At 48.3% G+C, this 12,605-nt stretch overlaps 1 protein-coding gene across 2 annotated transcripts in view; it reads left to right on the top strand.

The window, feature by feature from the left end:
* The window catches only part of TRIM44 (tripartite motif containing 44), a 60,018-nt gene extending 51,547 nt beyond the window's left edge, over positions 1-8,471 (top strand). Inside the window, exons 5-6 of one of the 2 annotated variants that reach the window (XM_072119052.1) lie at positions 3,933-4,057; positions 6,517-8,471. In XM_072119052.1, the coding sequence (XP_071975153.1) occupies positions 3,933-4,020 (88 nt within the window). In that variant the 3' untranslated portion in view covers positions 4,021-4,057; positions 6,517-8,471. Of the gene's footprint in view, positions 1-3,932; positions 4,058-6,513 lie in introns of both variants that reach the window. The other variant, XM_072119051.1, reaches the window with a different exon arrangement.
* The last annotated feature ends 4,134 nt before the right edge of the window (positions 8,472-12,605 follow it).

Below are 12,605 nucleotides of genomic sequence, written 5' to 3'. Positions count from 1 at the left end.
TCGTCTTTATTCTATTCTCTTCCCTTCTTTTTTCCCCTCTTTTCTTTCTTCCTTCCTTCCATCCATCCTTCGCACCTTTCCTTCTATCCTTTCCATTCTACATTCCTTCTCTATTTTCTTCATTCCTTCCTTTTTTTCTGTGGTCCCTTCATCCTTCACCTTCTCCTTCATTCCTTTCTTCTCATCTTTCCTTCCTTTTCTCCTATCCATCGACCTTCTTTATTCCTTCCTTTCCTCTTTCATCTTCCATTCCTTCCTTTTTTATTAAGTTCTGAAGGTTCTCCATGGTGTTGACCCATGTGGTGTGAAAGACACTTTTTCTTAAGTGTCAGGTCCTGTTTTATAGCAGGTGACTGCGTCCCTGATGCTGCCGCCCATCTTGCTGCAGGTGGTGCCGCCTGAGGCAAGAGGCTCAACTCTCCAAATGGCTGGTGCACCCCTAAGTAATGGATCTACAAGACCACATGGGGGACTGTCCCCATTCCTTTGTGTTACTTAGAGCCCCCCAATATATCATTTGAAAGCCTAAGTATCGGACCCCACAATCTGGTATCACTGCCTTATCCTACAAAGCCATAAAACAGACAATTCCGCGCCACATTCCAGACCCGGATACATTTCCCATAATGTGTCTTTTTTATATTCACATCTTAATTTATGAAAAAAACTTTTTTTTTTTTTCTCCAAAAAACCCCTCTCCCAGCTGTGTCCCATTAACACATTTTTATGAAAGAATCCATTTTTAGCCTCTCTCTCCGCGTAATAATCGCTGTTTAGCGAGCGGGAAAGTAGGACAATTTTTCATTATTAATTATAATTTTATCTTGAAGCTTCAATCCCCCAAAGTGCGTTTTCTATCGACTTCGTCAGGAAGACAAAACCATCGGTGAGCAACAAATTAACCCCCGATGGGCGGCTGACGGTTCAGCGCTGGATTTATTAACCTGGTTTTCAGTCCAAATGTAATATGTTCCGCCAAAGTCCAATCCCTGGAGACGGTTCTATCCTTAATATGACCCTCTATGGGCCGGTCGCATCACTGTCCACGTGCGGAGATGGTGTGTCATCTCCCCTTGGTATCGGAGGCCTCATTAGAGACTTGTTAAGCTTGGCGTGGGTTGATCTTCTGCTTGATTTTTAGAGATGAAGAAGACGGAGATTATACCGGAGCCTTCCCAGACATGAACGAGGAAGATTAATTAGTTCGTCAAAAAAAAAAATTAAAAAATAAAAAACGAGACAGCAGATGTTAGGGGGTATTATGCCTCTCAGGTACTGAGATATGTAGACGGAGAACCAGACCGTTCAGGAAATTGCTTACGATTTTATTGAGCGGAACGTGGCAGAGTCTATAGACGGATCTGCAGATGGGAGACCGGAACCAAATAATAATGCAAAAAAAAATAAAAATTATTAAAAAATAAAGAGGCAGCGGATAATCACCGGCATCAGATGCTCTGGATTATTGGAAATACATTAAAAAAAGCGCAAAAGTTAGGAGAACCATAAAAATTCATCTTATCCAGCTTAGATTTTTTTATGCTATATTTGGGTCAGGAGGTACAGGTTCTCCTCTTATATGGCACAGAGTGGGAATAAGAAGTCTTATAAGTCGTGAATTACTCCTCTGAGTAAAAAAAAAAAAAATTGCAAATTATCTATCCAGGAAGAAAATCTATTGAAAGGTTGCTCTATAAGAGTTAATGGGGGTCATTTACTAAGGGCCCGATTCGCGTTTTCCCGACGTGTTACCCGAATATTTCCGATTTGCGCCGATTTCCCCATAATTGCCCCGGGATTTTGGCGCACGCGATCGGATTGTGGCGCATCGGCGCTGGCATGCACTCGACGGAAATTGGGGGGCGTGGCCGAACGAAAACCCGACGGATTCGGAAAAACCGCCGCATTTAAAACAAAAAATTGGTCGCACGGGCCATACTCACATGCACCAGGAAGAGATCAGTGAACTCCGACGCAACTCGGCGGACCTTGGCGCAGCAGCGACACCTGGTGGACATCGGGCGCAGGACCTTCATGAATCGCCGGAAGACCAGAACGCTCGTCCGAGAAGCCGCCGCTGGAACGCGAATGGACCGGGTAAGTAAATGTGCCCCCATGTCCGACCCTTTAAACAGGCCTCGTAACACGACTAGGGATGAGACCTGCTCCACCTCCTCTGCAGATAGATCGGCTCTCATCAGTGCAGAGCAAAGACGTGGTTGGCCGTAAACCAGGGCGTTGAGTTCAGTCTAGAAGATACTCCTTTATCATATGTTACGGTTCTCATAAGCTATGCCTACGAATCAGTGTCCGACCCTTTTACAGGCCTTGCAACATGACTGATGAGTGTATATATCACATCAAGAAACTATTTTGTAGTCAGTTTTACTGGGTGGTTAATCCTCATCAGTGCAGAGTAGGGAATTTTTTTATATGGTAGTTCCCTAACGGTCAATGTCCGGCCCTTAGACAGGCCTCATAACATGACTATTGATTGTAAACCAAACTAGACAATCCTCTACAGATGACTGTTCCAGGGTTTTACCTCTCATCAGTGCAGAGCAGGGAATCTTTTGTATGGTAGTTTAGACAGGCCTTATAACGTGTCTATCGATTGTAAACCAAAGTAGACAGATACATTGGGTTCCGCTCTAGTTGCGGCCACTAAGGGGCATAAACATTTTTTAGGTTAGTCAGAGGCAGATTTGCCTATAACACATACCACCCAGTTGGATTGGACCCTAAAGACCAGGATGCCACCCACCACTGTGAGGGGCCAAGTCCACTGGGTTTAGGGAGCCATGTTGGAGACTGATGAAGATCCGCATCCTCCCTGTCCTTCCGAAGGTGTGATGTGACCTGTTTTGCAGTAGACGGAGAGGATGAAGAGCAGCATTTGGCATTGGGGGTACACCATGTGATGCCAGGGCTGTGCCAGGGCTGTGCCGTGACTCTTTGGGAGAGCTTTGCACTGCGACCCCCTGATGTACACCCCTAGTGCTGCCAACTGATCCTACAGCGAGTGGTGATTTTACAGCAGCTGTAAACCAGCGTCCTCCAGAACGTGGACATAAAAAAATCAATGGCTTCTGGGAAACGTCATCAATGTAGCGCCGCCACCATATTTCCATACAACGCTCTTATAAATACTGATGTAGACAAGGTTTTATTGGATTTCGGAGCCAGCGGGGCAGCGCGGGTTTCTCATAATCAATATCCATTAAAAAAAAAACGAGAGACCCTCAATAGAGGAAAGATGGCGTCTCTGCAGATCGTGAGTAATGAAGCCGTGTCACCGGGACAGCGTCAAGGTCATCCAGTAGAGAGGGATATGAGGTCATCCATTAGAGAGGGATATGAGGTCATCCATTAGAGAGGGATATGAGGTCATCCAGTAGAGAGGGATATGAGGTCATCCATTAGAGAGGGATATGAGGTCATCCATTAGAGAGGGATATGAGGTCATCCATTAGAGAGGGATATGAGGTCATCCATTAGAGAGGGATATGAGGTCATCCATTAGAGAGGGATATGAGGTCATCCATTAGAGAGGGATATGAGGTCATCCAGTAGAGAGGGATATGAGGTCATCCATTAGAGAGGGATATGAGGTCATCCTCCAGAGAAGTCACATTCCCCATCCTCCAGACAAAACGGCTTTAATTAAGTGAAGTAAACTCGTCAGCGCTGGGGAGAGACGGCACAGGACGCTGGCGCCGCTCCACGATAAGCACAAGACGCTCTTCACGTCATTGGCGATATTGGCACGGAGCGAGGTTACATTGTAAACATGACCCGGTCAGGGGGTGCACCGGCCACTCCGTGTAATGAAGTATCGGCACCCGAGAGCTAATCCGGATGTTCCCGGTGATGTTATTGTAAATTATGCCATTGATTTTCTGCTCCGTAACGAGATTGTGTTCAATCCCCAGGGATGAAGTGACGGCTCCGGACTCCGCTGCTGCGGGAGGATCCAGTGCAAGGTTTCAGAGCCCCCCTCGGGGGAATGGGCCGTGGTGAAGAGCCGGGGGGCTACAGGATGCAGCAGACACATCAGGTAGGACCCCAGCGACACCAGACACATCTATAGGACCCCATAGGGGAGATACCACAATGTATTATATCAGGGCAATCCCAGTTTGTGTTGTTGCTTTAATACATTAAGCAAATAAGACTGGAAGTGCTCAGGGGGCGGGGCCATTCCCTGCAAGTGCTCTGTGTCTGTCAGCTCCTCCTGTGCCCTGATTGACAGAGCAAGGCTTCTTTTTTGCGACATAAGTGCAGTACTCAAAGCTGCTGCATATGTAGTTTCCCTTAAAGGGGTGTATCCTTTGGCGTAGCCTTAAGCTGCTGGGCTCTAATATAAAACCTGTAGCCGGACCCCAATGATAATGTATTGTTTATAGTGATAGTCTCTTCAAATGGGGAGAGACAACATGGGGGACCACAAACTCTTCTTGACCTGGGTGTAACCATGCCCCTTTAAGATACATCCTAAGATCACAAGAAGTCTGACCACTGGTAAACCACCGGAACTAGGAACGCACCATATGAATGAAGTGGTGGTCTAGATTTCAAGTGGGTAACGGCATCGCTCACTTTTATGTGGGCGTGGCCTTTATTCAAGGGTGGGGTTTAAAGCAGGGACGACCATGTGGATAGAGTCTGGGACGCCCTCCTGGTGTCATGCTCCGCCCCCTTGCTCCAGTATACAATGTATCGGTATAATCCGGAGTGTTCCGTGGAGCCCGGACACGTCCTGCCATGTTTTATTCATACGAGCGTCCAGACGTTTTCTGTCTGATTTTCTCGCCGCTCGCCGCGCCGTTCCACATTGATGGCTTTTTAATGGAGTGTTTGTGTGGGGTATTGATTTTGTGTTGCTCTCGTGGGGATTGTTTCATACAATAAGTTGCGGCGCTTGTTTCACGTTAGATTCCAGATTTCTCGGCTGTAATTATTCAGTATCTCAAATCCATTATTCTCGCCTTATTTTCTGTGATAAAAACGACTCGTGTAGAGACAACACGGCGAGCGCCGGGCGCCAACAATACGGGACCAGTGATCCCTGAGAGATGGGGCCAGGCCTGGACACGGGGCTTGTACATACTGGGCTAAATATGGGGGGCAAAAATATATACAGGGGCAAAAACACTGGGCGGAACTCAAATACTGGAACAATAGGGAGCAGGACTTAAATACTGGAGCAATAGGGAGCAGGACTTAAATACTGGAACAATAGGGAGCAGGACTTAAGTACTGGAGCAATACGGAGCAGGACTTAAATACTGGAAAAATAGGGAGCAGGACTTAAATACTAGAAAAATAGGGAGCAGGACTTAAATACTGGAACAATAGGGAGCAGGACTTAAATACTGGAGCAATAGGGAGCAGGACTTAAATACTGGAGCAATAGGGAGCAGGACTTAAATACTGGAGCAATAGGGAGCAGGACTTAAAAATACTGGCATAAGGGGCGGAACTCAAATACTGGAACAATAGGGAGCAGGACTTAAAATTACTGGAATAAGGGGAAGGACTCGGATATTAGAACAATAGGGGGTAGGACTCAAAAATTGGCACAATAGAGGTGGGACTCAAAACAAAGTGGAACAATAGGGAGCAGGACTCAGATACTGGCACAATAGGGGGCAGTACTATAAAATCCTGGCGCAATAGGGGGCAGTACTATAAAATCCTGGCACAATAGGGGGCAGTACTATAAAATCCTGGCGCAATAGGGGGCAGTACTATAAAATCCTAGCGCAATAGGGGGCAGGACTATAAAATCCTGGCACAATAGGGGGCAGTACTATAAAATCCTGGCGCAATAGGGGGCAGGACTATAAAATCCTGGCGCAATAGGGGGCAGTACTATAAAATCCTGGCGCAATAGGGGGCAGGACTATAAAATCCTGGCGCAATAGGGGGCAGTACTATAAAATCCTGGCGCAATGGGGAGCGGGACTCTGAAATATTGGCACAATTAGGGGCAGTTCTCAAAACAGACCGGGCACTATTGGGGCAAGAATCTAAGATATTGGCATAATAGGGGGTAGACCTCAATATATTGCTACAATAAGGGGCAGGACTCAAAGATACTTACACAAAAGGGGGCGGGGTATTACAAAACATTGTTGCAAAATATAAGGTATATAAGGGGAAGAATTGGAAGTATAAGTTCCCCATAGATGATGATGACCCTGGAAGTGTCTCGGCTCTGAACGAGTCCTCGAAGCTTTTGTTGGTTTTTCGCCTCTTCTCCAAGGTGATCTTGGCGCGATCCCCCGCTGCGTATAATGGCGGCCTGTAGCCTATTGTATCAGACTGTCAATGTCTTCTCCTCGCCCCTCCCGCCCGGAACGGGGAGACAATAGAAGCCTCAGTCTTCTTCTTCCCATTCCTCAGCTAAACCCTTGGTTACAGACAACTGTGGGTGGGCGCCGTGCCCGCTGGTGCCCCGCTGCATGCTGGGGGATGTCATCCCGTCTCACTTTGCCTCTTTGTTTCCAGCAGGGGATGGAGCCTCTTCTTGGACATCTCCACGTGCGTCACCTCCCGATGATACAGAAGATGAAACCTCCGCCCCACCGGTTCCTTATGGCTGTATATAGTTTGTGGCTTACACTTTTTGGGTCCAATGGGCCTCCGTAGGCCTCGCTGGAAAGTACTGTGATCTCTCAAGGGCTGGAATGAACTCTCGATTGTCTGGATAATTTGTATATGATTAGTATCTATGGAGAACAGCGCCACCCTTGTCTGATGGCTTTGTCTGGTATTACAGTCAATAAAACAGAACTGCAATACCAGATACAGCCTGTGTGCCAGGGTGGCGCTGTTTCCTTTTTATTTTATTTTTAATTTAATGTAAGAAAGCATCATAATAGAATTATGGGAAATGATATGAAATATTGGGGTGTGACCTGATCACTGTCATAAATTTTTACTTTCTTGTATGTAATGCCGACACAGTGTGATGTTACCCGAGGACCTGACCTTCTGCTACCTGCTCTACTTCTAGTAGTATTACAGTTACCTGGGGCACATAACCCGATATTAAAGGGGGTTCGCTGCCATTAAGTCATAATATAAATCATTACAAAAAAATTCCATATACACACCGCAAAACAGAAAACAATCCAGTGATAAGTTATGCAATTTACCTACATAGTACAGCGCCACCTGGTGTACAGAGCATATAGAAATGTTTACGTCCATGTGCTGAGAGCTAATGGACACACATGCTCAGTCACTCCCCACACACAGGTATCTGCATAGCAATGCTCTGCTCACTGCTGGCCAGCCAATAGGAATAGCTACAGCAGCTGCAGAGGGAGAAGTAGACTGATTCTGTGCAGTGCTTGCCCCCAGCAGTTGCCAGAGAGGGAAGGAGACTGATTATGCAGAGTCTGCCCCAGCAGCTGCAAGAGGGAGGAGGCTGATTCTGTGCAGAGCTTGCCCCTAGCAGCTGTAGAGGGTGAAGGAGACTAATTCTCTGCAGATCCTGCACCTAGCAGCTGCCAGTGAGGGAAGGAGACTGATTATAACCAGAGCCTGTCCCAAGCAGCTGTAGAGGGGGAGAGGAGACTGGCCCTCTACAGAGTCTGCCCCAGCAGCTGCAAGAGATAGAAGGAGACTGATTCTGTGCAGAGCACCCAGAGCAGCTGCAAGAGGTAGAAGGAGACTGATTCTGTGCAGAGCACCCAGAGCAGCTGCAAGAGGCAGAAGGAGACTGATTCTGTGCAGAGCACCCTCCGCAGCTGCAAGAGGCAGAAGGAGACTGATTCTGTGCAGAGCACCCTCAGCAGCTGCAAAAGGTAGAAGGAGACTGATTCTGTGCACAGCACCCTTAGCAGCTGCAAAAGGTAGAAGGAGACTGATTCTGTGCAGAGCACCCTCAACAGCTGCAAAAGGTAGAAGGAGACTGATTCTGTGCACAGCACCCTTAGCAGCTGCAAGAGGTAGAAGGAGACTGATTCTGTGCAGAGCACCCCCTGCAGCTGTAGTGGGGTAAGGAGAATGATTCTTTGCAGAGCCTGCCCCCAGCAGCTTCCAGAGGGGAAGGAGGCTGACGCTGTGCAGAACCCTACTAAAGCAGCTGCCAGAGAAAGAAGGAAATATGTTCTGTGTGCAGCCTGTCCCAGAAGTAACTGTACTGTAATAGATTCATTTTAGCTGCTTGCATAGTCACTCCCCTATAGACTTCTGTATATGGAGTCTAGGGCTGCATCTCACAACCATATAAACCGTTGTGGGCAATTTGTTATTTGTGATATTACAGATGATCATAGAAGGAAAGATCAAGAGACCATCACAGACCATGGTCACCAAGGGTCCGCAGAACTGCACTTATCTCGCTCCATTCATGTCTATGGGCGACGCCATCGATGTGTAATATCCCTTTATAATGAAAATCCCTGTCTGACAATGTATCTATTTTAATACAATAAAATGTAACCCTTTCCTCTCCACTGCCTTTTCCGTGATTTTTTTTTATCAATGTGTTTCCAGTTTATTTTCTCCGAGACTCGGAGGCAATTCGCACTTTACTACACCTTTAGCGGTTGTGCTTCCTGACTGGGGATAAAGGTGTTAATAGCGATATAAATAATCGGAGCCTGTAATATCGCACCTTCTGATCACAACGCGCCTGCAGACGGTCGGTGTCAGGCGGGACCGCGGAGGATGAGCGCGGTCAGAATTGTAATCAAACACTTCGCTGGGAAACTTCAATAGCCGACACTTGTTACTGGGCGAATTCCGGTGGATTTGAGATGTAAGAGAGTCTTGTCCAATACAATCATCAAAAACGGAGGAAAAAAATTACGAGCTGAAAGGGATTCGAAAGCCGGAAGAGCAATTGGGGACAGCGGCTCCGAATGAGCTAAGACTCAAAAAATAAAATTATTCTCACCGATCTCCTCCGTGCTGCGCTATGGTTCCTGGCAGTGATTACCAGCAGTTATAAGGCAGGCCAGTGTATCATACCTATCACCATAATGTTAGAGTAGGGGGAGCGGAGAGCGTCCCTGGAGGACCAACTCTACACAAACTGCTGATATGAATGGACAGTGTGTAATGCCCCTTTTGCCCTATAGAGGCGCTGTAGGAAAATTGAAAAATTCATAGATCATAACTGATCGCAGACAGTCCGAGATGGGGACACTTTTAGATCGGCCTTATAACAATATATAGCACTGTGCATGACGTGGATTGGGTCAGAAAACCGCATTAAAGTGAATCAAGTGATCCCCGCTTTTCCCCCCGAGCTACTTAGAATCATGGCAGTGGTTGAGAACCCCCAAACCTACTACCAGGTTCCCTTTATTGATTGGATCCCATACATATAAGGATTGGGAATAGCGATAGATTGGGGCCCTACATAGAGGGCCCCATATATCTGTTACATGACAGGTGAGGGTCCCTGAGACAGATCAGGGATTGGGGCCCAGGACAGATCAGGGATTGGGGCCCAGGACAGATCAGGGATTGGGGCCCATGACAGATCAGGGATTGGGGAGCAGGACAGATCAAGGATTGGAGCCCAGGACAGATCAGGGATTGGGGCCCATGACAGATCAGGGATTGGGGAGCAGGACATATCAGGGATTGGGGAGCAGGACAGATCAGGGATTGGGGCCCAGGACAGATCAGGGATTGGGGCCCAGGACAGATCAGGGATTGGGGCCCAGGACAGATCAGGGATTGGGGAGCAGGACAGATCAGGGATTGGGGCCCAGGACAGATCAGGGATTGGGGCCCATGACAGATCAGGGATTGGGGAGCAGGACAGATCAAGGATTGGAGCCCAGGACAGATCAGGGATTGGGGGCCAGGACAGATCAGGGATTGGGGCCCAGGACCTCCACATCCTGCCCCAGGCCAGGAGACCCAAGACGTCTGCTTCCCCGTCTATTTGCTTTCATGTGAGGTTTTGGGATTTTCTCCTCCGCGCCCCCGTACTGCAGATCCTCTGTCACCGAGTAATCAAAGAGATTTCATCGGAGGCTGGAAGACGTCTCGGTGATTAGAGAAAGGGAGGAATCAGCAGTTCTGAATGAAAGCCTCTCTCTAGCTTCTTGTAGCAGACAACCGAGTCTTTGTTTTGTCTGATGATGAGAGGAGCCACAGGGCGACCGCGCTCCCGAATCCCTTACAAGTCTCCATGAACGAGCCTGTCCTCAAGCTGCACCCGGGATAACACAGGCCCGAGCTATCCCACCGCGAGGCATCAGAAGCCTCGTGCCTCAGGAGTAGAAGAGTAACTCCAGGAATATTATTACTAGCATTGGGAGGAGAGATATAAAATATCAGGTGCGCAGTCACTTACTCAACACCTCCATCAATTAAAAAATAATGGGGCTCATTTACTAAGGTGCCGGGTCTCCTGAATATTGACGTTTTGCACCGTTTGTCCCTAAATTGCCCCAGGATTTTGGTGCATTGGCGCCGGCTTGCACACGACAGAAATCGGGGGGGGGGGGGAGCGTTGCTGTCGGACAACCTGTCGGACAATTCGGACAAACTGCAGAATTTAAAAACGTGGTTGTGTCGCAAGATCAAGCACTCACATGCACCAGGAAGAAACAGGTGAACTCCGGCGGACCTTGGGGCAGAATTGACCAATGCAGGAACTCGGGCTTAGAGAATCTCGGCAGACAACGCACCGCGGGATCGCGACAGGACCGGGCAAGTAAATCTGCCCCATCGTGTCGAACTTTATATGACACTATCTCACTATTTTCCTGTACTACTGTACTCACTATCCCCCCCGTACTACTGTACTCACTATCCCCCCCTACTACTGTACTCACTATCCCCCCCGTACTACTGTACTCACTATCCCCCCCGTACTACTGTACTCACTATCCCCCCCTACTACTGTACTCACTATCCACCCGTACTACTGTACTCACTATCCCCCCATACTACTGTACTCACTATCCCCCCGTACTACTGTACTCACTATCCACCCGTACTACTGTACTCACTATCCCCCCCTACTACTGTACTCACTATCCCCCCGTACTACTGTACTCACTATCCACCCGTACTACTGTACTCACTATCCCCCCCTACTACTGTACTCACTATCCACCCGTACTACTGTACTCACTATCCCCCCCTACTACTGTACTCACTATCCCCCCCTACTACTGTACTCACTATCCACCCGTACTACTGTACTCACTATCCACCCCATACTACTGTACTCACTATCCACCCGTACTCACTATCCCCCCGTACTACTGTACTCACTATCGCCCCGTACTCACTATCCCCCCATACTACTGTACTCACTATCCCCCCATACTACTGTACTCACTATCCCCCCCGTACTACTGTACTCACTATCCCCCCGTACTACTGTACTCACTATCCACCCGTACTACTGTACTCACTATCCCCCCGTACTACTGTACTCACTATCCCCCCGTACTACTGTACTCACTATCCCCCCGTACTACTGTACTCTACTGTACTCACTATCCACCCGTACTACTGTACTCACTATCCCCCCGTACTACTGTACTCACTATCCACCCGTACTACTGTACTCACTATCCCCCCGTACTACTGTACTCACTATCCCCCCGTAGTACTGTACTCACTATCCCCCCATACTACTGTACTCACTATCCACCCGTACTACTGTACTCACTATCCCCCCCTACTACTGTACTCACTATCCCCCCCGTACTACTGTACTCACTATCCCCCCCGTACTACTGTACTCACTATCCTCCTCTACTCAATGTCCTCCCATACTCACTATCCCCCCGTACTACTGTACTCACTATCCACCCGTACTACTGTACTCACTATCCACCCGTAGTACTGTACTCACTATCCCCCCGTACTACTGTACTCACTATCCACCCGTACTACTGTACTCACTATCCACCCGTACTCACTATCCCCCCGTACTACTGTACTCACTATCGCCCCGTACTCACTATCCCCCATACTACTGTACTCACTATCCCCCCCGTACTACTGTACTCACTATCCCCCCCGTACTACTGTACTCACTATCCCCCCGTACTACTGTACTCACTATCCCCCCCGTACTACTGTACTCACTATCCCCCCCGTACTACTGTACTCACTATCCACCCGTACTACTGTACTCACTATCGCCCCGTACTCACTATCCCGCCATACTACTGTACTCACTATCCCCCCGTACTACTGTACTCACTATCCACCCGTACTACTGTACTCACTATCCACCCGTACTACTGTACTCACTATCCCCCCGTACTACTGTACTCACTATCCCCCCCGTACTACTGTACTCACTATCCACCCGTACTACTGTACTCACTATCGCCCCGTACTCACTATCCCGCCATACTACTGTACTCACTATCCCCCCGTACTACTGTACTCACTATCCCCCCATACTACTGTACTCACTATCCCCCCGTACTACTGTACTCACTATCCACCCGTACTACTGTACTCACTATCCACCCGTACTACTGTACTCACTATCCACCCGTACTACTGTACTCACTATCCTCCTCTACTCAATGTCCTCCCATACTCACTATCCACCCGTACTCACTATCCCCCCGTACTACTGTACTCACTATCCCCCC

This window comes from Engystomops pustulosus, chromosome 7, assembly GCF_040894005.1.
Source record: "Engystomops pustulosus chromosome 7, aEngPut4.maternal, whole genome shotgun sequence".
In the NCBI taxonomy this organism is placed as follows: Eukaryota; Metazoa; Chordata; class Amphibia; order Anura; family Leptodactylidae; genus Engystomops; species Engystomops pustulosus.
The sequence above is the reverse complement of the archived record's forward strand: the minus strand, read 5'-3'. Positions and strand labels throughout refer to the sequence as shown.